The sequence below is a fragment of the Rana temporaria genome, chromosome 12 (assembly GCF_905171775.1).
Source record: "Rana temporaria chromosome 12, aRanTem1.1, whole genome shotgun sequence".
NCBI lineage: Eukaryota > Metazoa > Chordata > Amphibia > Anura > Ranidae > Rana > Rana temporaria.
In genome coordinates, this window is record NC_053500.1 from 46945073 (window position 1) to 46971873 (window position 26801).

At 44.5% G+C, this 26801-nt stretch overlaps 1 protein-coding gene across 6 annotated transcripts in view; it reads right to left on the reverse strand.

Annotated features, from left to right (window-relative positions):
* The window catches only part of GRB7 (growth factor receptor bound protein 7), a 252688-nt gene that overhangs the window by 16218 nt on the left and 209669 nt on the right, over positions 1-26801 (reverse strand). For 5 of the 6 annotated variants that reach the window (XM_040330150.1, XM_040330145.1, XM_040330147.1 and 2 more), the window contains 5 exons: positions 25191-25289; positions 15577-15651; positions 8548-8664; positions 2526-2564; positions 525-585 (listed from right to left, as the gene is read on the reverse strand). In XM_040330150.1, coding sequence (XP_040186084.1) covers positions 525-585; positions 2526-2564; positions 8548-8664; positions 15577-15651; positions 25191-25289 — 391 coding nt within the window. The remainder of the gene's footprint in view (positions 1-524; positions 586-2525; positions 2565-8547; positions 8665-15576; positions 15652-25190; positions 25290-26801) is intronic. The other variant, XM_040330146.1, reaches the window with a different exon arrangement.

Sequence of the window (26801 nt, forward strand, 5' to 3'; positions counted from 1 at the left end):
TACCCTCTCCCCTCCAAAAATATGGAAGTTAAACTTTAACTGCTTCAATACTGGGCACTTGTACCCCCTTCCTGCTCAGACCAATTTTCAGCTTTCAGCGCTGTCGCACTTTGAATGGCAATTGCACAGTCATGCGACACTGTGCCCATATGACATTTTTATAATTTTTTTCACACAAATAGAGCTTTCTTCTGGTGGTATTTAATTACCACTGTTTTTTTTTTCTTTTGCTAAACAAACAAACATTAAAAGAATAAAAAAATGTGAACAAAAAAATAAACGTTTTTTTTCTTAGTTTGGCAGAAAATGTTGTAAATTTTCTCCTTCACTAATGTGCGCTGATGAGGCTACACTGATGGGCACCGATGAGGAGGCAGTAATATGCAGCCCTGGTGTGCTGCACTGATATGAAGCACTGATGAGCACTGATAGGTGGCACTAATAGGCGGCACTGACGGGGTGCACTGTAGGCACTGTTCCACCATCTTTGTGTCTAACACATATACCAGCTTACTTTAACTTACCTGCACTGCTCGGAGTAGTTTGGCATGGGTTGGGCAGACTATAACGCTGAGTTGTTTTTTTCTGCAAGACAATACACAGTGCATTAGATACTGACATTCTATAAAGCTGAAATTCTATATATTGCACCAATACACGTGAATTTATTCTGTAGTTGCATGGAAAGATCACTTTCCTTGTCAACAAGCATTGGTTTACACTATGAAACGTGTATTGTACAGGAATTGCAATGCACCACATCACACCAAAGACATGCATATACCTTTTTTGGAACTGCACCGCAACTGGTGCAGGCAAGCGCATGGCGTTGTTACCTTTGTACTGACACCCGCAAGGGCATTGTAATTGGAATGTGACTAGTGTTTTTTTAGGCCTTTTCTCTTTATTTTTACCCAGTGATTCTGCCAGTAACACACTTTCTTTTCTAGGGCGGCAACACTCACTAAAGCCGGCCATGGATGGTTGGAAATTTGGCCAGTTCAGCAGGAACCAGCCAACTTTCGATCCATGTATGGGCAGGCTGTCTGTACTGAAGATGATCCACTTGTCGACTTCAGTATAACCAGCCTGTGTTTTTTTTTTTGTCTGGCTCATTGCTGGTGACTGGAGCCGCACACATGGATCATTGTATTCTGTAGGTGGGGAAGGCTTCCTGTGCTGCCCACTGGCAGAGCATAAATGGTGCTGTGGGAGGGATTCCCTTCAACCTGTGGTTGAAGGAAAGAAAATGGCATAGGGCCATATTCTGAGTAGAGTTACGACGGAGTATCTCTGAAAACTCCGTCGTATCTCTCTTTTTTGACCCGCGTATCTATGCGAGTGATTCCTAGAATCATTTTTGCATAGATACGCTGAAGATCCGACGTGTGTAAGTCACTTACACTGTCGGATCTTAAATGTAATTCGCCGCCGGCCGCTAGGTGGCGTTTACGTTCAGATCTCACTTGTTTATGCAAATGAGCCTGATACGCCGATTCCCGAACGAATTTGCGTTGCGTAACCGTCGCTTACGTCGTTTGCGTAAGAGTAAGGTTACCCCTGCTATATGAGGGGTAACCTTACGCCAGTACCACGTATGCCATGTTAAGTATGGCGTCGGGTCCGCGTCGTCTTTTCCCGTCGGGTACGTCGTTTTCCTAAGTCGTTCTTGAATACGACTTTATGTCAATGACGCACACGTCGGCGTCATTGACGTTTTCCGCCCAGAACTGGAGCATGCGCACTGGGCTATTTTTAGCCTGGCGCATGCGCAGTTCGATCGAAACGGCGGCGAGCTTAATTTAAATATAAGCCGCCCCCTTTGAAATACGCGTGGGGTTACGCCGGGCTTTTTACACTACGCCTCCGCAAACTACGGAGCAAGTGCTTGAGGAATACGGCACTTGCTCCAGTAAGTTGCGGCGGCGTAGTGTAAATGGCTTACGCGAGGCCGCCGCAGAATATTGGAGAATCTGGCCCATAATGTATAGCCAGCCTAATTTTTGGGACTATAGTACATGTTCTCCTTTCTTCATAAAACATAAGGTGGTGTATTGTAGTTCATTTATTAGGATTTATAGGCACTTTATTGATGAAACTAAAAATGTAGTTTGCTCTCTTATCAGAATCACCATGATATGCTTTAAAGGTATTATGTATTTAGAGTGAATGAGAAATATGATTGATTGGGTGCAATTGTTGGTTTTCCTTTTTTTGGTAATATATGGAATGCTTAAAGTGTTACTAAACCCAGGGCCCTGCATTCACTATATCTGGTCTCCCACGGTACACAGAACATGAAAATGCTATTATTTTAGTAAATATAAACGGCTAAATACCTTTTCTCATCAATCTTATGACTTCTATCAATGTCTGGTAAAAACTTATAGTAAGAGTTTTCATTTTGCTCTGACTGTCCTATGAAGCGGCAGGGCCCCTGACCCTCTGTTTGGACAGCGCTGATTGACCCTGTGCTGATTACATGCACCCTCCCAAGAAAAAAAAAACTCTGTAGCAATACACACCAAACTCAGCATGTGCAGAGTGACTTCAAAGGCTCTGTGCTGTCAAGAAAAAGAAAAAAACTCTAGCAATACACACCAAACTCAGCATGTGCAGTGTGACTCCAAAGGCTCTGTGCTGTCAGGAGATGGATTGGGGACAGCGGAAGAATGGGAGGATCAGAGAAGACAGGATCAAACAGCCTTTTTACACAATGCAGAGGATTAACCCCCTACGTTCCACAGTGAGTGTAACAAGCATGCGTTAATGCATATACAGACTGATTTTACTATTGTGGGTTTAGTAACACTTTAAAATACAAGATGGAAATTTAAAGAGATTTTTATTTTTTTTAAACAGACATATACAGTATACTCACCGATAAGATAAGGGTTTATTGTCATTGTAGAAAACAAATTCACAATGAAATTACATCTCTACTCCACACACAAAAATATAAAAAATGTCCCCATATTAAAAACTAGACAAACGGATAAAATAAGACTATGTGACCTCTTTCATTTCATTCCTGCATTGATAGCCTTAATGGCCCTGGGAAAGAAGCTCTCTTTAAATCTACTTGTCCTTGTTTTAATCACCCTAAAGCAGGGGTGTCAAACTCAATTTTATTGCAGGCCGCATCAGCATTACGATTGCCCTCAAAAGGGCCGGTTGTATCTGTAAGATTAGATGTCCAGCGCATCCCCTCCCCTTACATTAGATGTCAAGAGCCACCCCACCATCAGAAGTTGAGTCCCCCACTCTCCCTTACATCACAGTGCACCCCCCTTTCCTTATGCTGCTGCCTGAAAGAAGCTGGATGTATTGCTTGAAAGCAGAAAGTAAGGGTCTGGAGTAGGACCAGAGGAGGGCTGGAGCTCTCCGGCAGCTGCAGGAGAGGTGCAAGGGCCACATGAAATGGCCTGGAGGGCCGGATTCGGCCCGCGGGCCTTGTGTTTGACACATGTGTCCTAAAACGTCTCCCAGGTGGCAGTGATGCAAAGAAATGACAACCAGGATGAGTCTGGTCTGTCACTATATTTTCTGCTCTACAAAGGCAACAAGTCTCATATTTCTTCTAGAGAAACAAGTTCACACCCTACAATTTTCTTTGCCGTTTGAACCACTCTCTTTAGAGCAGTGGTTCTCAACCTGGGGGTCGGGACCCCCACGGGGGTCAAATGATGATTTGGCAGGGGTCACCAAATCCTGGGCTGTTCCTGAAGCCAGCACCACTCTCCCAGCCTTCTTGCGGCTGCTCAGCAGGGCTGTCTCTGGAGCGGTTGGCCACCCAGCTGGGCTGTTCCTGGAGCCTGCGGCTGCCCACTCAGCCTCTTCGCAGCCGCCCATTCAGTTCATGGCATGGGTTGGGGGGCAGAGACTAGAGGTCCGCTAACTGGTGAGGATTGTGAGGTGGGAGGGGCTGGAGGAGACCCTATCTCCTGATTTCAGCATAGGTGTCACTGCTACGAGACACCACAAAGTCGGAGACACACTGGGTTACACTACCTGTGATTAGAGTTGCCATTAAAAGTCCCCACTACAGTTCTCAGATCAGCGGATGACCTTGATCAAGAGCACCTATGTTGGCTGATCAGAACTCCCCCCAGCACTGCCACTCATCCCATTCCCCCTCCACCAAGGAGTAAGAGAAGGAATTAAAATGGAGAATACATGGAAGGGAGAGGAAAAGAGGGGAAGGAAGAAAGAAAAAGGGAGAGAAAGAATAAGAGAAAAAACAAGAAAGACGGCTAGAGAGGGATGGGGGAAAAAAACAAGAAATTAGGATAGCGAGAGATAAAAGGGAAAAAGAGGAGAACAAAGAGAAAGAGTGGTACATCATAAAATGTACCATATGAGGTTTTAATACTGTACGAGTGGAGGGGTCTCAGGGAGCGCTAAATTTCCGTGGGTTAGGGGCGCAAATTACTTGTCTTGCCTTGGGTGCTGACAACCCACACTAGGAAAATAATTTTACTGTTAGGGGTCCCCACAACTTGGGAAATTTTATCAAGGGGTCACGGCACTAAAAGGTTGAGAACCACTGCTTTAGAGCATTTTTATCTGCCCGCGTACCACTAGGATACTAAACTAGCATACAATACATTCATGTACCCTCAACGGCAGAGCGATCGAAGGTCTCTAGTACCTTTCTTCCCAAGCCATTCTTCCTAAGGAGTCTAAAAACATGCAGAAATGCATGTTCCCAAAAATAAAGGTAGAGACTGGCTCCACGTACACACCTTAATAAAAAGCGGTGCTGGTTCAGGCCTGTTACTTCTGAAATCTACAATCGGTTCCTTTGTTTTACCTGTGTTTAACCACTAGCCGACCGCCCACCACCGTTGTACGTCGGCAAGTTGGCTCGGCTGGGCGAGCGCACGTAGTATAACGTCCTCTCTCCCAGCCGCCACTAGGGGCGCGCGCGCCCCCCGCTCGCCCCCAGCATCCGTGCGTGTGACCGGCGGGCGCGATCGCCGCTGGGCACACGCGATCGCTCGTTACAGAGCGGGGAACGGGAGCTGTGTGTGTAAACACACAGCTCCCGGTCCTGTCAGCAGGGGAAATGCTGATCTTCGGTTCATACAATGTATGAACCGAGGATCAGTGTTTCCCCTAGTGAGGCCACCCCCCCCCCCCACAGTAAGATAACACACAGGAAAATACTTAACCCCTTCCCCGCCCCCTAGTGTTAACCCCTTCACTGCCAGTGGCATTTTTATAGTAATCCAATGCATTTTTATAGCACTGATCGCTATAAAAATGCCAATGGTCCCAAAAATGTGTCAAAAGTGTCCGAAGTGTCCGCCATTATGTCGCAATACCGAAAAAAAATCGCTGATCGCCGCCATTACTAGTAAAAAATATATAATAAAAATGACATAAAAATACCCCCTATTTTGTAAACGCTATAACTTTTACGCAAACCAATCAATAAACGCTTATTGCGATTTTTTTTACGAAAAATATGTAGAAGAAAACGTATCGGCCTAAACTGAGGAAAAAAAATGTTTTTTTATATATTTTTGGGGGATATTTATTATAGCAAAATGTAAAAAATATTCATTTTTTTCAAAATTGTCTCTCTATTTTTGTTTATAGCGCAAAAACTAAAAACTGCAGAGGTGATCAAATACCACCAAAAGAAAGCTCTATTTGTGGGGAAAAAAGGACGCCAATTTTGTTTGGGAGCCACGTCGCACGACCGCGCAATTGTCTGTTAAAGCGACGCAGTCCCGAATCGCAAAAAGTACTCTGGTCTTTGGGCAGCAATATGGTCCGGGGGTTAAGTAGTTAAAGGGGTTGTAAAGGTTTGTGTTTATTCACCTTAATGCATCTTACGCATTAAGGTGAAAAAAACACCTCGCTGTCATCCACCCTACTTCAAAAAATATAGGGATCCTTTCAGCAGCTATACACTCAGTGGCACTTTATTAGGTACACCTTCCAGGTCCGATGTGTTGTGCATTCAGAGATGGTATTCTGCATACCTTGATTGTAATGATTGGTTATTTGAGTTACTGATGCCTTTCTATCATCTCAAACCAGTCTGCCCATTCTCCTCTGACATCAACAAAGCTTTTTCCTCCACACAACCTCCGCTCACTGGATATTTTCTCTTTTTTGGACCATTCTCTGTAAACCCTATTGATGGTTGTGTGTGAAAATCCCAGTAGATCAGCAGCTTTTGGAATATTCAGACAAACCTGCCAGGCACCAACAACCATGCCACGTTCAAAGTCACTTAAATCCCCTTTCTCCCCAATTCTGCTTCAGCAAGTCGTCTTCACCACTTTTAGATATCTCAATGCATTGAGTTGCTGCCATGTGATTGGCTGATTATCAATTTGTGTTACCAAGCAATTGAACCGGTGTGCCTTGTGTAGCGCCCTGCTCCTGTTGAGTAGGCGCTATTTGTAAATTTAGTTATCTGAGCTGTAGTTTAGCTCAGGATTGTATACCAAATTATGGGTCTCTGTTCCAGCTCGGCTGAGTTGCGCATCTTCCACCTGACTGTGGGTGTCGCTGTCACCAGGGGTCAAGGTTGGAACTGCAATGGGCTGGATGTATTGTGTGCTTCTTGCCCAGAAGCAGCTAAGTGGTGTGGTCCCCGCCGCTGTGCATTCTGGGGAAAGGGTACTTAAGGGACAGACATCGTTCTGGCGGGGTCTTCCGATTCTGACCTGAGGGCCCTCCTGGCCTCAGGGATGTGTTGGCAACTTTTTGGTCTCGGGGCCTTCTGGCCCAAGGCTCCATTACTGTGAGTAGGCCCAGGAGTTTATGGGGGCCTACGGCTTCTTCCTGCAGAGAAGATCCTGGCCAGTTTACCTCACAGTGTGGCCGGTTTGGCTGAAAGATCCTGGCACCGTGAACTGTGTAATTTCTTTGAACTTTGCAAAGTGCATGTGTGGTTGCATGGCCCTGTGGCAGAGGACCGTGTAACGATTCAACGGCATTCATCAAGTCTGGCAGAGACTTTTGAACAAGCTTTGTACTCTGGATCCAAGATCATACCCGCAATCACCAAAGCAAGGTACCTGAATCTTTCCCTATCCCTTCATCCCTCTTATGGAACTTGCTAATAGACATGTGCAATTAGTTTCGTTTCCAATTCGTTTTTTTAACGAAAATTCGGAAGTTCGTTAATTCCAAATTTTTTATTTCCATTAATTTTTTTTTTCGAATTTTCGGACTTCCGAAAATGTTGAATTTCCTAATTTTCGAATTTTTCAATTTTTTTTATTTTCGAAATTCCAAATTTTTCAATGTTCGAATTTTTCAATGTTCGAATTTTTCGAAAAAACAAAAATTCGAGAATTAAAAAATTAAATTAATTGAATTAAAAAAATTCTGAATTTCGGAAATTAAAAATAAAAAAAATTCGAAAAATAAAAAAAAAAAATTGAAAATTTCTAAATTTGAAAATTTTTCAAATTTCGAAATTGAAAAATTCTAATTTCGAAATTTCTAAAATGGAAAATTCGAAAAATAAAACATTCGAAAATTGAAAAATTCGAAAATTATAAAAATAAAACATTTTTGAATTTCTTAAATTTTAGATTACTTTCGAATTTTCGTAATTTAAGAAATTCGAAAATTAAAAAAATTGTAAAATTTGAAAATCTAAAATTCGAAAATTTCCGAATTTTTAGAATTTCCGAAAATTAGTTTTTTTCGTTTCATTCTTTTTTTCCGGAAATTCGGAAAATTAGTTTTTTCTGTTTTATTTGTTTTTTGCTTTTTCGGAAATCAGAAAATTCTGAATTTTCGAATTTCCCGAACTTTCGAAAAATGCAAAAAAAACGAATAAAACGAAAAAAATATGAATTTTCTGAATTTCCCCCCCAAAAAAAAACGAATAAAACAAAAACGAAAAAAAAATACGGATTTTTCGAATTTCCCAAAAAATAAAAAAAACGAAAATAACATGAACGAAAAAAAAAAACTGATTTTTTGGCAGTGCACATGTCTACTTGTTAATAAAACTTTTGAAGAAAAAGAAACAAAGTGTTGGTGCGAACATTTTCTAAGGCCTCGTACACACGACCAGTTTCCTCGGCAGAATTCAGCTTCCGACCGAGTTTCTGGCTGAATTCTGCCGAGAAACCCGGCCGTGTGTACACTTTCGGCCGAGGAAGCCGACGAGGACCTCGGCGAGGAAATAGAGAACATGTTCTCTATTTCCTCGTTGTTCTATGGGAGCTCTCGTCCCGCCGAGCTCCTCGGCGGCTTCAGGGCTGAACTGGCCGAGGAACTCGATGTGTTTTTCACGTCGAGTTCCTCGGCCGTGTGTACGAGGCCTAACTCTTCAAGAAGGACCCCTAGGACAAGAATGGTGAACAGTAAGGTAACGGCAGGCCCAAATCTAAATCACCAGCTCCTTCGGGGGTAGGGCTACACTTATAAAGTGGCCGGTGAGTGTATATTCTGGTCTGTACCCCAGAGCAGTCAAATATACAGATTTTAACTTAATTCGAACATGCAATTCCACTTATGGAGCCATGATTAATTAAAGCAAAGTTCATGGTGTCATTCAATACTCACCCTCCAGGTCTGGGCCTCTTCCAAGGCCACAGCCAATGCCTCCAGAGGATTCTCTATGACTCGACCTGTGCAGCCCGAAAAGTCCATAGGAACCAATGTGCTATCCGACACGCTGCGCTGTGAAGAGCAAAACAAGTTACATTCAGGAAATGGCTAATGTGAATGAATATGTTATATTTATATGTTCGGCTTTATCCAAAGGGAGACTGGGCTGCTGACCAAGCTTCACCAGGATCCCTTGTTGCCTTTTATGGCTTTGGGAGATTGTGGGTATGTTTTTAGTATGTGGAAATTGTGTAAAATAGTCTTTTTTTGTATGTGGCCAGTAGTAAATAAAGAATAGGTAATGACTGTGTTGTTTGAATGCATGCTGTAATGTAACGGCTGTTGAAGTTGTAACAAAGTATATTCTATGGTGAATAAATTAGAACAATATACCTTTGCACGCACAGAAAAAATCTCAGCAGTGTTGCCAACATACCAGATTGAGGTTTACCGACACAACACCCAAAATTTACTGGCACAGCCAAGTTTTTACTAACAATTTCAAAAGTTACCTGGTGAATGTCACCCCTAGAGCCACCATCACTCCCCCCCGCACACACTGGGGCACCTGCAGAAAGCAGAAGTGAGCTGGGATCGCAGCACCAGACAAGGTCATTCACTGGATGATGGTGATCGCCGCTCACTGCAGCTGAAGTCAGCCCAAAGCCCCAATCGCCGCCTGTCCACCAGCATGGAGCCCAGGTTGATGGGCACTGATCAGGCTGTATTGATGGGCACTGATCAGGCTGCACTGATGGGCACTGGTCAGGCTGCATTGCTGGGCACTGGTCAGGCTGCATTGCTGGGCACTGGTCAAAATTTCATACTAACGCTTGAACGAAAACCTAACCTTGTACTGCTAGCTTTACTTGTATGCCAAATGTAGAGCAACCCCTTAAGGGCCGCAGATTAAATGGGATCCCTCACCCTGCACAGCCAGGCACACTGCATTTTCACAGGCACTCCAGAGTCAGAGGACAGTCCATGACTTTATTTTGTTATTTATTGAGGGTAATAACTTGGATACGGATGGGAGGGTATGGGATGCCCGCTTGACTTCCACAGTAACTTCCGGGACAACTCTTCCTATATACAGTCTCTATATACAGCTCCACATCTTCCTCCTGCATTCACTTGCTTGCAGAACCCAGCAGGAACACTGTTAATATTTGACAATTGCTCAATCAGACTAAAGCAATTGCTCATTACAGGCAGGAACCCAAGGCCCCTTGGTTGTGTAGCAGAATTACAATGTCCAGCCTGCATCACTCCTGTGGCTACTGATCCCAGCACCACCTCTTCAGGCACTGCCAACTCTGGCTGCCCCTTTCACTAGCCCTATAGGCTAGCTTCTCCCCACAGTCCTCCAAACTGACACTTATCAGCTCACCAGGCTTACTCTACCAGACATGCGCTGAACTGCTCCCTCTGTCCTCACTCCTTGCTCCCGTACCTCCATGAAGGGCTTTCTCTGTTTGTTTTGGTAGGATCCTTCCAGCACCCAAGCCCTGGACCAAAGTCACCCCCCCCCCCAGACTAGGGGGCACTCTCAAGGGCCAGGACAGCCTCCTCAGCACTCCATCTTTCACCTGACTGCCCTTCCTGGCATAACTCATGCCTATTTATGAAGTGGCCTGCCCCCTGCCAGCCCTATACTGGGGATTGGCTGAGGCCCTCATAAATATTCCAAGTAGCTTCTCCTAACCTCCACCCACTATGTCTGGAACATTCTCCAATGTCCCACAAAACATGGGGAGGTACCAGAGAAGCCTGTAGGATAAATCACCACGCCCTGAATCACTAAATCCTGAACCAGATTCATAGCTCAGGCTTAGCCCTGAGCTAACTATGTTTTGCCAGCCCTAAGACCTACACTAACATACCTCAAATTTACTCTTGCACACTTCTAGAGGGTGCTACACAAAGGGACAGATCCACAGACAGAGTACGCCGGCGTATCTACTGATACGCCGGCGTACTTTTAAATTACCCGCGTCGTATCTTTGGTTTGAATCCTCAAACCAAGATACGACGGCATCTGGGTTAGATCCGACAGGTGTACGTCCTGGTACGCCTTCGGATCGTAGATGCAATACTTTGGCGTCCGCTGGGTGGCGTTCACATCGTTTTCTGCGTCGGGTATGCAAATTAGCTATTTCCGACGATCCACGAACATACGCGCGGCCGTCGCATTCTCTTACGTCGTCTCTAGTCGGCTTTTTCCGGCGTATAGTTAAAGCTGCTATTTTGCAGTGTATAGTTAGAATTGCCATGTTAAGTATGGCTGTCGTTCCCGCGTCGAAATTTTAATTTTTTTTTTATTTTTTTTGCGTAAGTTTAGAAACGGAGCATGCGCAGTTCATTCGGTGCGAGGACGCGCTTCATTTAAATGAATCACACCCCCTAATCGCCGATTTGAATTCCGCCGCCAAAGATACACTACGCCGCCGTAACTTACGGCGCAAATTCTTCCAGGGTTCGATTTAAAGCCAGGTAAGATATGCTGCGCGGGTGCAGATCTCTGTGGATCTGCCCCAAAGTTTGCAAAGTTTAAACAGTCTTAATTAACTACAAACACTTTGGAATAATTCACTGCAGAAATTTTCTGAAAATGAAGTTGGTACGAGTTTAGATCTGTCACCATCCTGCAAATATGCCAGGTCAGACCTGACTAAATCCACATATTCCTGAACTCTTCAGTAATTACTCTCTAAAGAATCATAAATTGTCCCTGAATTGGACGTTTTGCTAAATAGCAAATGGCAAATAAGGATAGCTAGTTTTATTAAATCCTGAGATTATCCTTATCGAATGGCTGTGCTTGGCATTCAAGGTTGCATAGAAAGGCCTATAGTATTTTCCTGCCAAAAACGGGTTTACTAATTAGTGTTATTAAAGGAGTTGTACACTCTTACACAAAAGCTACATTATATCTTATCTGCTGGCAAAATTGTGTCACCTGCTGAAAAGGACAGCAATTCCAGGAAAAAAAAAAACAGAATCCTATATAGACAGTTCATTTTATTCACTGCACAGTTCTGATAAAGGTATTAACCCCTAGAGGACTTAATTACAGTACGGGGCTATCTGAAGGAGGTTATAAGACATTACTAGGTAGATTCAGAAAGAGTTACGCCGACTTATGTTTAAGTGTATTCTCAATCAGAGATACACTTAAACATATCTAAGATACGACGGCTTGCGCCGTCCTATCTTAGGTTGCAATATTTCGGATGGGCGCTAGGTGGCGCTTCCATTGCGGTCGGCGTAGAATATGTAAATTAGTAGATACGCCGATTCACGAACGTACGCCCGGCCGCCGCAGTACATTTACGCCGTTTCCGTAAGGCATTATCAGGCCTAAAGTTATTCCATCTATTAGATGGAATAGTAATGTTAAAGTATGGCCGCCGTTCCCGCTTCGAGATTTGAAATTTTTACGTTGTTTGCGTAAGTCGTCCACGGATATCGATTTACGTAGTTTACGTCCACGTCGAAATCAATAGGCCCGTGCGGCGTACTTAGCCGCAATGCACACTGGGAAATGTAGGCGCCCGGCGCATGCGCAGTTAAAAAGAAATGTCAAAAACTTAAAAACGTCAAAAACTTAAGGTCAAGCTCCATTAACATAAAACACGCCCCCTTACACACATTTGAATTAGGCGCCCTTACGCCCGCCCGCTTTAGGCTACGCTAACTTACGTACTTGCCTAGCTAACTTACGGCGGCGTAGCCTAAACACGCTAAGCTACGCCGCCGCAAGTTTAGGCAAATCTACCTGAATCTACCTATACCTCTATACTCTTGAACCTCAAAGTGGAATTCCAGGCTATAACTACTTAATCTTAATCCCCCTCCTCCTAACATGTTGACTAACCTGTGTAAGAAAGATATATGTACTCCAGTCTTGTCCCATGGTGCCCTGTGTCAGCCAATGGTGGCTGCAGGGGAGCGGAGAGAGCACTCAACAATGGTTGGTAATTCCCGGGAGAGTGATGTCACCCATAGGCTCCTATCGCCCATCTGTTGTCAGTGCTCCATCTTCTCCCCTGCAGCCACTGCTGGCTGACACAGGGGAGCATGCATTTTTAAGATAAATTAGGTATAGCCTGGAATTACACTATAATGCTGGGTTACTATATATATTTAGGGGATTCTATAGCATATTTATTTGTTAATTGTTATACTTTAAGACCATGTGCTATTTTAAGAAGCTAAGGCTTCCCCTACCGATATGCAAATGAACCAGTCAGACTAGGTGTATGAACTAAGCAGAGCAAGCTCTTTACAGGATATGATGTAAGAGAAAGTTAGGGGGAGGAAGAACTTTTTTTTTGTTGCTCTTGGTTCACTATATAACAACTTCACCCAGCTAATAAACAAAGGACCAAAACCAAATTTCTCTAAAACCCTCCATAAATAGTCCCATTCTAGAATATCAAAAGCCTTGGCAGCATCCAAGGCTAATATAGCTCTGGAACCTACACTATCTGTCGGGATTTGCATGTTCAAGAACACTCTCCTAATATTAATACTGGTTGACCTATTGGGAATAAAACCCGATTGATCTGGGTGTATAAGATCTTGAATATATCAGTTAAGCCGAGCTGCCAACACTTTGGCCAAAATCTTGGCATCAGTGCATAGGAGTTAAAATGGGACGGTATGAGAAAGCATCCATTTGGTCCTTCCCCTCCTTATGGAGGACAATAATAGTACGTTTCAGTCATTGAAGTAGGGAGTCTTCCATTAGTCAATGCCCAATTTAGTGTCTTAAGGAGTTCTGGTAACAATATGTCCCTGTAACGCTTAACTACTTGCCGACCAGCCGCCGCAGTCATATGGCGGCTCCCCTGTGCGAGGTCACGTAGATCTACGTCACCTCGCGAATCAGCCACTAGGGGCAAGTGCGCGCTCCCTATCCCGACGCGCGTGTCCGGCGGGTGCGATCACCGCCGGGCACCCACGATCGCTCGCTACAGAGCGAGAACCGGGAGCTGTGTGTGTGTAAACACACACAGCTCCGGCCCTGTCAGGGGGGGAAATTACCTATCCTCTGTTCATACAATGTATGAACAGCGATTTGTCATTTCCCTAAGTCAGTCCCACCCCCCCTTCAGTTAGAACACACCCAGGGAACATGATTAACACCTTACTCGCCCCCTAGTGTTAACCCCTTCACTGCCAGTGGCATTTTTATAGTAATCAATGCATTTTTATAGCACTGATCGCTATAAAAATGCCAATGGTCCCAAAAATGTGTCAAAAGTGTCCGAAGTGTCCGCCTTAATGTCGCAGTACCGATTAAAAATCGCTGATCGCCGCCATTACTAGTAAAAAAAAATAATAAAAATGCCATAAAACGACCCCTATTTTGTAAACGCTATAACTTTTGCGCAAACCAATCAATAAACGCGTATTGCGATTTTTTTTAACTAAAAATATGTAGAAGAATACGTATCAGCCTAAACTGAGGAAAAAAATTTTTTTTTTCATTTATTTTTGGGGGATATTCATTATAGCTAAAAGTAAAAAATATTCATTTTTTTCAAAATTGTCGCTCTATTTTTGTTTATAGCGCAAAAACTAAAAACCGCAGAGGTGATCAAATACCACCAAATGAAAGCTCTATTTGTGGGAAAAAAAGGACGCCAATTTTGTTTGGCAGCCACATCGCACGACCGCGCAATTGTCAGTTAAAAACGACGCAGTGCCAAATCGCAAAAAGTGGCCGGTCTTTGACCAGCAATATGGTCCGGGGCTGAAGTGGTTAAGGATCTCTATGGGCAACCAATCCGGGCCAGGTGACTTTTGAGTCGACATCCCCGCCACGATCTGCTTTAATTCGTCTAGAGTGAGTGGTGCTTCCATATCCATATTATCCTCCTCCGAGTGGGTTGGGACTGACATTCCCTGGAAGAAATCTTCCAGCCCTAGGGGGAGGAAGAACTTTGAACAGGCATGTGGTCAGACAAAGGACCGAGTTGTTTTGGAAGACAAAGAGGCAAGACGTGTGCTAAAAAACTTCGGAGGAAGTTTGTTGGTGAACTCCAGGAGATTACTTCATAATGGAAGTCGAGTAACTGTTTAGTTTACATATTGCATACCTATTGTACATGATTATTTTTCTAGAGAGGATAATTGGCTTGTGCATGTTGTAGGCATATTTTGTAATATTTTGTACTATGAATTGTCTATCCTGCAGTTGTATGTTCAGCTTTTCTGTTTAGTTAACGTATTTGTCATGGATCTTGAGATATTAAAGTGTTTCTACTTGACATCTGTTACACAGGAGAGGGACATTCAATGCAAGGACACCGGCTTTTTAAATGCTAAGTGGAACCAGCTTGTGAAATACCTTTTATTGTCACAGTATTAATACACTACAGAGGTCTAAGGTTCCTTGGTTTGTACCACAAGAACCTTTAAAGCAACACTAAATAACAAACATGTTATACTTACCTCCACTGTGCAGCTCGTTTTGCACAGAGTGTCCCCGAATCCAGTCTTCTGGGGTCCCTCGGCGGCTGTCTCGGCTCCTCCTCGCAAAAGCTTTCATGCGAGCGAGCATGGTGGAAAGCTTTTTCGAGCGCGCTCCCGTTATACAGCGGCGGGCATAGCCGCCGACTGTATCACTCGGCCCCGCCCCCCCGGCACTCCGTTTCATCCACTGTGATTGACAGCAGCGCCAGCCAATGGCTGCGCTGCTATCAATTCATCCAGCCTAGCCAATCAACGGCCAGGCTGGGAACCGAAGAGGATCACGTGGACGCGCACAGGACTTTCGAGGGTCAGGTAAGTAAAACGGGGGTTCGGGGGGGGGGGGGCGTTACCGTTGAATGTTTTTTCACCTTAATGCATAGGATGCATTAAGGTGAAAAAACATTTATCTTTACAACCCCTTTAATAGACCAAAGAAAAACAATTGTACATGCAGACACGGAGATCAGTCAATTATTCAAAACAAAAACCCTACCATATTACCTGTTTTTTTAGATCTGTCCAAGGTTGTGGACCGCGCCTGGAAACCTGGTAATTCTTGTAAAGCTGAGCCCCATACTAAACAAAGAGAACAAAAAGGAATAAATGCCAACATAATGACTGTGAAGCATAATGTTCAATATGAAGTCATTTATGCAACCAATCAATTAAAGTATGCCGCTGCACTGATTCTAAACGAATAAAAGCTTAAAGGTCATTGGCTGAAATAGGTTATAGTTTATCACCGTTTAGAATTTGTAATTTTCAACAACAACAAAATCTGTTATGGCCGCATGTACTTGTGGGAGAAGTAGCTTAAAACCACTTACTGTAGCCACCACTCTATGAGTCTGGCTATATATTACAGATACTTACAGTATTATAGACATGTGCACACTGAAATCTTTCGTTTTCGTCCGAAATTCGTTTTTATTTATTTCATTTAGTTAAAAAATGCATTTGTCCAAAGATCCAAATGAATTAAGTTTGAATGTCATTGAACGCTAATGGTATGCGTCGAATGTTCGAAGAAGATTCGACAAGCAGCTAAACTGTACGACGCCGCAATCGTACATTTCCGGTTGAATGTTCTGCCTACAAGCTATAGAAGAATTCTAACGTTGTATGACACTGGTAATAATTATATTTATTAATTATTACTAGTCAACCAACATTTGAATTCTTCTACAGCCTATAGGTGGAGCATTTGACCGGAAATGTACGATTGCTGCGTCGTACAGTTTAGCTGCTTGTCGAATCTTCTTCGAACTTTTGACAGACACCATTAGCCTTCAATGACAGATTCATCATTTGTATGTTTTTCGCTGCTTCTTCGAATCTTTGTCGTTCATGTCGAATGGTCTACCCCAACACTGTCTCTATAATGTCGAATCTTTTCTCTCTATGTAGAATAATCTTGGACTAAGGCACATTCAACCACAGGTTTGATAGACACAGATTGCTATTGTTACTGTCATGTCGAATCTCCGAACTGTTGTAGCAACGAAAATAAAGCATTTTTTTTATGTCGGATCTTTCGGATTTCGGATTCTGTGCGTTTGTTTTCGTTTGTTAAAACGATAATGAAAATACCGGAAATTCGAACAAAAATGCATTCGGACAAAACGAATGCACATGTCTATATAGCACCATAGATTTATGAAGAGCTTTACACATATATAATACATTAACATTAGCCTCTGTCCTCAAGGAGCTTACAAATTTAGGTCCCTAACTCACATTCATACATACAGTGGATATAGAAAAGAATCACCCCCTTAAAAATAATCACATTTCGTTGCTTTGCAGCCTGAAATTAAGACAGACACCGTTTTTATTTTATCCAGCTGTATTTACTAGTGCAACCTACTGTATAACATCTAAGTGAAAGATATAACACCAAAATGTCAGAATAAAAAAAACAAAAAAAACAAACAGAATCACTGAGTTGGAAAAAGGATCACCCCCTTGTGTTAGTATTTTGTTGGACCACCTTTTGCTTTAATTACAGCATTTAGTCTGTTGGGATATGTCTCTACTTTGTCCATTTAGACTTTGCAATATTTGCCCACTCTTCTTTGCAGAACTGTTCAAGTTCAGTTAAGTTTGATGACCAATTGTGGACTGCAGTCTTCAAGTCATTCCACAGATTTTCAATGGGCTTTAGGTCTGTGGTCTGACTAGGCCATGCAAGGAGATTCACCTTTTTCTCCTTCAACCACTGTGTGGTAATTTTTGATGTGTGCTTTGGGTCATTGTCATGTTGGAAGGTAAAACATTCTTCCCATTGACAACTTTCTGGCAGAGGGCAGCAGATTTCCCTCAAGAATTTGATGGTATTTTTCCCCAGCCATTATTCCTTCTATCCTGACAAGTGCTCCAGTCCCTGCTGCAGAGAAACACCCCATAACGGCATATTACCACCTCCGTGCTTTACTGTAGGAATGGGGTTATTTGGATGGTGAGCTGTATTCGATTTCCACCAGACATCTCGTTTGGTGTTGAGGCCAAATAATTACATTTTAGACTTACCGAATCATATCACCCTTTTCCATATGGCCTCAGAATCTTCAAGGCGCGTTTAAGGTGGATAAGACAAAAAAAAAATGTTGATCTTAACACCAAATGATATGTCTGGTATAAATCCAAAACTTTCAGCCATAGAGCAGCTGCCAGCCCGCTCCATACAACAAGATTTGCATCCAATTAAATTTAGCTGCTGTTCGGGTATTCTGAAAGCCCAGCGGGAAATTTGTCTATTGGCACTGTTTACGTGAATGGAAAAATCTGTTATAATTCTTTTGTTCAGCCTGCAGGAAGCAAAGGAGAGTGGACTGGAATGCACATGCCTGAACAATGACGGCTTCACTGTACTAGTCAGGGAGGGTGCTAGATACTAGGGTTGTCCCGATACCACTTTTTTAGGACCGAGTACAAGTACCGATACTTTTTTTCAAGTACTCGCTGATACCGAATACCGACACTTTTTTTTAAATGTGCCCCCAAATGCAGCCATGTCCCCCCACAAATGCAGCCATGTCCCCCCACAGATGCAGCCATGTCCCCCCCATATATGCAGCCATGTCCCCCCCATATGCAGCCATGTCCCCCCATATGCAGCCATGTCCCCCCCATATCCAGCCATGTCCCCCCATATCCAGCCATGTCCCCCCATATCCAGCCATGTCCCCCCCATATCCAGCCATGTCCCCCCATATGCAGCCATGTCCCCCCCATATATGTAGCAATGTCCCCCCCATATCCAGCCATGTCCCCCCCATATATGCAGCCATGTCCCCCCCATATATTACAGGGTGCCTTGGCGCGGCTCTGTGGCTCACGCATGCGTTTGCAAATGCGTGCGGACTGAACCCCTGTTTTTAACGCATACTTTAGACAGGTTAATTGGTTTTCTGCAAGCTGGTCGGTAAGTAGGCTTGGTTTTTCCCTGGGCATTCCCCAGGTTTTTGTTGTTATCTGCTTTAGCCTTCCAATGCTACTTACTGTTATGGCCAGCTATAGACGGGGGCAGTGGACATGTTTATGCTTCACCTGTGGTGTTTATATTGGTCCATCAGTGCACCAACACCTTTGCAGCCATTGTGCTATATGCTGGGTGCTTGGTGTGCTCTTGTACCTTTAAAGGAGGGGTGGTTCCCCTTCAGTCCACCTGCCCCTGTCTATCCATTAAAATGCATGTGCCTCCACTGTGGGGAATGGGGTTATTTGGATGGTGAGCTGTATTCGATTTCCACCAGACATCTCGTTTGGTGTTGAGGCCAAATAATTACATTTTAGACTTACCGAATCATATCACCCTTTTCCATATGGCCTCAGAATCTTCAAGGCGCGTTTAAGGTGGATAAGACAAAAAAAAATGTTGATCTTAACACCAAATGATATGTCTGGTATAAATCCAAAACTTTCAGCCATAGAGCAGCTGCCAGCCCGCTCCATACAACAAGATTTGCATCCAATTAAATTTAGCTGCTGTTCGGGTATTCTGAAAGCCCAGCGGGAAATTTGTCTATCGGCACTGTTTACGTGAATGGAAAAATCTGTTATAATTCTGTTGTTCAGCCTGCAGGAAGCAAAGGAGAGTGGACTGGAATGCACATGCCTGAACAATGACGGCTTCACTGTACTAGTCAGGGAGGGTGCTAGATACTAGGGTTGTCCCGATACCACTTTTTTAGGACCGAGTACAAGTACCGATACTTTTTTTCAAGTACTCGCCGATACCGAATACCGACACTTTTTTTTAAATGTGCCCCCAAATGCAGCCATGTCCCCCCACAAATGCAGCCATGTCCCCCCACAGATGCAGCCATGTCCCCCCCATATATGCAGCCATGTCCCCCCCATATGCAGCCATGTCCCCCCATATGCAGCCATGTCCCCCCCATATCCAGCCATGTCCCCCCATATCCAGCCATGTCCCCCCATATCCAGCCATGTCCCCCCATATCCAGCCATGTCCCCCCCATATCCAGCCATGTCCCCCCATATGCAGCCATGTCCCCCCCATATATGTAGCAATGTCCCCCCCATATCCAGCCATGTCCCCCCCATATATGCAGCCATGTCCCCCCCATATATTACAGGGTGCCTTGGCGCGGCTCTGTGGCTCACGCATGCGTTTGCAAATGCGTGCGGACTGAACCCCTGTTTTTAACGCATACTTTAGACAGGTTAATTGGTTTTCTGCAAGCTGGTCGGTAAGTAGGCTTGGTTTTTCCCTGGGCATTCCCCAGGTTTTTGTTGTTCTCTGCTTTAGCCTTCCAATGCTACTTACTGTTATGGCCAGCTATAGACGGGGGCAGTGGACATGTTTATGCTTCACCTGTGGTGTTTATATTGGTCCATCAGTGCACCAACACCTTTGCAGCCATTGTGCTATATGCAGGGTGCTTGGTGTGCTCTTGTACCTTTAAAGGAGGGGTGGTTCCCCTTCAGTCCACCTGCCCCTGTCTATCCATTAAAATGCATGTGCCTCCACTGTGGGGACGCTCATTGTTTAGTGTTAGGACCACAGATATTACAGGGTGCCTTGGCGCGGCTCTGTGGCTCACGCATGCGTTTGCAAATGCGTGCGGACTGAACCCCTGTTTTTAACGCATACTTTAGACAGGTTAATTGGTTTTCTGCAAGCTGGTCGGTAAGTAGGCTTGGTTTTTCCCTGGGCATTCCCCAGGTTTTTGTTGTTATCCCCCCCATATATGCAGCCATGTCCCCCTTACCTACATGCTGCCGAGCCGCCGCTTGGTTAATACGGACGGGGAACATTACAGCTTTCATTTGAATAGCTGTAGTGTTTCGCGGCGTATAGACACTCCCCCTTGCTCGGGATTGGACAGTTCACCCGAGCAAGGAGGAGTGTCTATACGCGGCGGGAAACACTACAGCTATTCAGATGAAAGCTGTAATGTTCCCTGCCCGTATTAATCAAGCGGCGGCGGCAGCAGGGGTGCGGCGTAGCGGCGGCGGGGGGGGGGGGGGAGTATCGGATGAGGCATCGGGGGCATTTGCGGGAGTACAAGTACTCCCGCAAATACTCGGAATCGGCCCCGATACCGATACTAGTATCGGTATCGGGACAACCCTACTAGATACCATTGAGTAAAAATGTGTACTGTGTGGTAGAGTAACGAATCATCATCACATTTTGAGTTGGGCTAAAACATTCCTCTGCGGAGGGTTATAGGAGACAACCAATCAGTGCAGCACAAATAAGTGTGTCAAAAATGCTTCAAAGATGGTTCTAGAAAGCCTGCAACAAGCAGAACACCTAAGAAGGTTGAACGTGTACGGGCTGCAATCAACAAAGATCGACAACGGACAGTGTGAGAACTAAAAGCTGATCTGGGGAATATAAGAACGACTGTGTCCAAGATTTTGAAGCAGGAAAATGGTATCAAAACGTGTCGTAGCAAAATTTGTTCCAAAGCTTCTGCTTCCTATGTACAGTGGAACCTTGGATTACGAGCATAATCCATTCCAGGAGAATTCTTGTAATCCAAAGTACTCGCATATGAAAGCGAGTTTCCCCATTGAAGTCAATGGAAACAAAGATAATTTTTTTCTGCATTGACTTCTATTGCATGCAATACCGCATGTGGACAGAGGTGGGGCGGGGGGGTGACAGCGAGACTCGTAAATACTCGGAGACCATTCGGATGCAGTCGGAAACCCTCGGTAAGGCTCGGAAACACTCAGTAACAGAGTATTTGCGAGTATTTGAGTGTTTCCGGGGTATTTCCGAACGGCTCCGAGTGTCACTGGCACCCCCCGCCAAATGCGGTACTGCACACCGCAGAGGCTTGAATCCTGCTCATTTTGCGAGACCCCACTCGCAAACCAAGTCAGGATTTTGAAAAAAAAAAAAGCTTGTATTGCGAAACGCTCGTTAACGGTGTTACCCACAATCTGAGGTTCCACTGTACAATGGTTCTTGTATGTTCCCTAACCGCTTGCCGACTATATAACATAGATATACGGTGACAAGGCGGGTCGGCTGCGCCAGATCACGTACTAGGTACGTGATCTGACACTATCGCATAGAGGGCGCGCGTGCGCACGCGCTGCCGGCGACCTGGCCATGTGGTGTTTAAACACAGCAAATGCTGGCCAATGAATTACCGCTGGCACCTGGCGATCGTCATGAATTTACACAGGACAGAGTCCTATGTAACCTATGTAAACAAAGCCTGTCCTGTCACGTGGAAATAACAGATTTTCTTTCCCTGCAAAGGAATAAAATCCATTTAATAAAAAAGAAGGCAGTTCTGAAGGCAAAAGGGGGTTGTGACGGTATCGGTATGATATCCCCGTCAAGCATTCCCTCCTCTCCATACAAGAACATCACAGGATTCCCCACACATGAGTCAAGACTGGATGCTGGAACCAAGACACTTTATTGACATAAAAACTCAGCTTATATGTGGTTACAGCCTGTTAGGAACGCCCCCCTCACACAGTGGGGTTTCCCATACAGATTATAGGAGACAAGTCGGAGCCGACCATGCAGACACATTTCTTTAGATAAAGACATCAGGGGAGTTAATTAATACACTGAAGCAATCAGAATAATTAACATACTACTTCTCTAATCATTTAGCCTGATGATACAATACACATCTTTTAAGGGTAAACACAGATCTTCTTTACACAACACAATAGATCAATTAACCTTTAGAATAGTGAGGGGACATTAGCACGTCAATAACCTGTCAGAGGAATGAATCACACATGAAATTCCTTTCTACCTCTACAGACATGGCTAGCAGGGAGCAGTACACTAAGACATATAGGCAAATGTATCACAATGGCCCACCTTTTGCTCCCTGCTCCGGCAAACCCGGTTGGACCTTTCCTGGTCCAGTAGGGTTGACGGGTTCAGAGCTTTTAGTCCGAGGTTAACTCCGTTTGGCATGACTGACCTCCCTTGGCAACTGCTTCAGACTCAGGTATGTCACCGGGTCGTCAGATCACACGCCGGTCAGTCCCCAAGTCTTTGTGCGATCTGCAAAGTCACCAGAAGTCAGTGTGAAGACAGCGAATGGGTCTGTGCGCCGCCATCTAGGTGTCCCGCTATGGGAGGGGGCAGGTTATGGCTCTGAAGTGACAATCACAGGAGATTCATAAAAAGAAAAAGTTATATTTGTTGAAATGCTGTAGCACTGGTGCTCAGAGTCCGGGGGGGGAGAGGGGACTCAGAGCCCCATAAGGTCAGCCACCCCCTGCTCCCTCCGCAGCCGCCGGTTCTCCTCTTTGAGCTTCTCCAGCTCCATCTCCAGTTCATGGAGCCTGGGGGGGTCAGCCCGCTGTGACCTCAGGTGGTTGTTCTCCTCCTCCATGCGGCTTATGCACTCCTCCAGCTCTATGTACTCACGGATCAGATCCTGCTTGCTCATGTCCTGCAGGCTTTCCACGTGGTCCTTCATCATCAGGAACTGGGTGGTGGTGTAAGGGGCCACCGGTGGGCCCTTGGCGAACATCTCGGCCCGCATCTGGGGCGCCCGCTGCGATTCCATCTCCTCCAGTCGCTTCTTCTCCTCCCAGGTCCGCTGGTTATATGACTTCCAGGACCTCTTCTTCTTGGAGGGTAGCTGGCGGTGCCTCTTTCTGCCCAGCTCCCTCCAAGGCCCCTCCGGCTCATGGCTGTCGCCCATGACCAGCTGACAATGGTGTTCCCTGTTGTCCGTAATAACAGATTGTACCATGAGGGCTTCGTAAGGGGTGCCCAATGGTTCTTCCTGACCCAGCTCCTGGGGATCCCAAGCCGAGTCTACACAATGGGCTGCTGCTGGTGGGCGGTACCCAGGTTGAGACCAATTTGACCTGGTGTTGTCATTCATGGGGCAATTCTGCTTGAAGTGACCCAACTGTTTGCACCGGAAGCAGCGTTGTTCGTTGTCCTCCTGGCGTGGGTAGCGAGGGCTATATGTCATCGGTCTGTTAGGCGGTTGGTATCTAGCGGCTGGTGGGTGTGAGGGCGCCGTTGGTTGTGGGGGTTGTACCCGTGGTGTGACCTGGTTTGTCTTGCGAGTATCCGCATATTCATCCGCCAACTTCGCGGCCTCTGGTAGAGTCATGGGCCTGCGATCTCTCACCCAATCCTTGACGTCCGTCTGGATGTGATTGTAAAATTGCTCCAGGAGCATTAGTTGCAAAATGTCCTCTGCGGTGGTGGCCTGGCTGCTGTTAACCCAGTTAGAGGCCGACAGGGACAACTGGCATGCCCATTCTGCGTAAGAGTCTTTCGTGGTTTTGCGTGAGTCCCTGAACTTCTGTCGGTGGGACTCTGGGGTTACCGCATAACGAGCCAGGAGCACTTCTTTAACCCTGGCGTAGCTATGGATATCCTGATCTGGCACGGTCCGGAAAGCATCAGAAGCTTTGCCTGACAGTTTGCCTGACAATATTGCAACCCACTCTCTTCTAGCTATTCGGTGCAGGTTACATTGTCGCTCAAAATCCGCCAGGTAGTTATCAATTTCACAGTCCTTTTCATCAAAAGCTTTAAAAGCGCTAAACGGAATCTTCCTTGCGTCTGCTGTGCTGTACTCACTGTTCGGAGAAGGTGCGGCTGCTTGTTGGACTGCTGCCAGTTTTAACTGTAGTTCTGCGTCCCTTATTTGTTTATCCTCCTCAGCTAACAGGTCCATCACTTTCAGCACCACATCCGGCGTTGGGTTCGGGCCGAACCACGCTAGCTTCTCTCTCATTAGCTTGTTGGCTGGCGATTCCTCCTCCTGAATCACTGGTGTCTCCATCTCTTGTACTGCTGGCGTTGCTGCAATCCCGTCCTCCTGGTCTAGCTCCATTGATTCTGCTATGATGACCCGCTTGGTTTTGTTGCTAGCAATCCTTCCACGAACTTCCAGTAGTTCTTCCAGTGTCTGCTTGGAATCCGGGTGTAAAGGAGAGTAGAAGGGAAAATCCCACTGCTACCAACCAATTGTGACGGTATCGGTATGATATCCCCGTCAAGCATTCCCTCCTCTCCATACAAGAACATCACAGGATTCCCCACACATGAGTCAAGACTGGATGCTGGAACCAAGACACTTTATTGACATAAAAACTCAGCTTATATGTGGTTACAGCCTGTTAGGAACGCCCCCCTCACACAGTGGGGTTTCCCATACAGATTATAGGAGACAAGTCGGAGCCGACCATGCAGACACATTTCTTTAGATAAAGACATCAGGGGAGTTAATTAATACACTGAAGCAATCAGAATAATTAACATACTACTTCTCTAATCATTTAGCCTGATGATACAATACACATCTTTTAAGGGTAAACACAGATCTTCTTTACACAACACAATAGATCAATTAACCTTTAGAATAGTGAGGGGACATTAGCACGTCAATAACCTGTCAGAGGAATGAATCACACATGAAATTCCTTTCTACCTCTACAGACATGGCTAGCAGGGAGCAGTACACTGAGACATATAGGCAAATGTATCACAGGGGTCCAACCTGATAATAGCAAGGTGTACCCAATGAAGTGGACGGTGAGTGTACATAATGTGCAAATCCTATAAGCCTGCAACCTTTCATTGGCTGGTATAGTTAATCATTTATAGAAAATAGAACTTTGCTTACCTTAAACAGTCGAATAGCAGTAAGCCAACAGGTACGAGATTGCTCGTCCTCACTGCACAAGATTTTCAGCCCTTTAGTGCCACTCCGCATCTTGTATGGCTGCAAAAGAGACAGCAACATATATATTAGGCATAAAAGAAGAAATTATATATGGAGGCCTAGTTACAGGACTTGTTTTTAGGGGGTTTGCTTGACATACAATGGTGCCGTAGGGAGTAACTTTTGCCTAGCGATAAGGATCATTTAGGCAGAGGGGAACAGGTCATATAAGATAATGCAAGTAGAAGGCCAGTATTTGCAAGTGCATTGGGGGTTTATAAATTTGCCACTATTCATTTTATAGGCAGTGTAGTCTGCTAGCCACTTCAGCCCCGGAAGATTTGGCTGCCCAATGGGACCGGGCCATTTTTTGCGATTCGGCACTGCGTCGCTTTAACTGACAATTGCGCGGTCATGCGAAGTTGCACCCAAACAAAATTTACATATTTTTTTCCCCACAAATAGAGATTTCTTTTGGTGGTATTTGATCAACTCTGCGATTTATTTATTTTTGCGCTATAAACAAAAAACAGCGACAATTTTGAAAAAAAAAAAGCAATATTTTTTTACTTTTTGCTATAATAAATATCCCCAAAATATATATATATATATATAAAAAAAAAAATTATTCCTCAATTTAGGCCGATATGTATTCTTCTACATATGTTTGGTAAACTAAAAAAAAAATCCCAATAAGCGTATATATTATTTGGTTTGCGCAAAAGTTATAGCGTCTACAATATAGGGGATAATTTTATGGCATTTTTATAATTTTTTTTTACCACTAATGGCGGCGATCAGCAATTTTTATCATGACTGCGATATTGTCGAACACTTTTAACACTATTTTGGGACCATTGTCATTTATACAGCGATCAGTGCTATAAAAATGCACTGATTACTGTGTAAATGACACTGGCAGTGAAGGGGTTAACCACTAGGGGGCGAGGAAGGGGTTAAGTGTGTCTTAGGGAGTGATTATGTGAGGGGGCTGGGCTACAAGTGACACAACAGTGATCACTGCGACCAATGACAGGGAGCAGTAGATCACTGTCCTGTCACTAGGCAGAAAGGGAAATGTCTTGTTTACATACAGTAAGACCAGTTCTCCAATTGGAAATTAGGGATCTGACATAACGAGATGACTGAAAGTGAGGAAACAAGTTTATACAGGAGAAAGAAGAAAACCCCTTCCCTGCCAGTGTCATTTACACAGTAATCAGTGCATTTGTATCACACTGATTGCTGTATAAATGACAATGGTCCCAAAATAGCATCAAAAGTGTCCGCCTTAATGTCCCAGGCACGATAAAAAAATCCCAGATTGCTGCCATTACTAGTAAAATAAATATTAATAAAAATGCCATAAATCTTTCCCCTATTTTGTAGATGCTATAACTTGGTCTAATTTACCAAAATTATGTAGAATAATACGTATCGGCCTAACCTGAGAATTTTTTAATATATATATTTTTTGGGGATATGTATTATAGCAAAAAGAAAAAAAATTGCATTTTTTTTTCAAAATTTACGCTATTTTTTTTGTTTATAGTGCAAAAAATAAAAACAGCA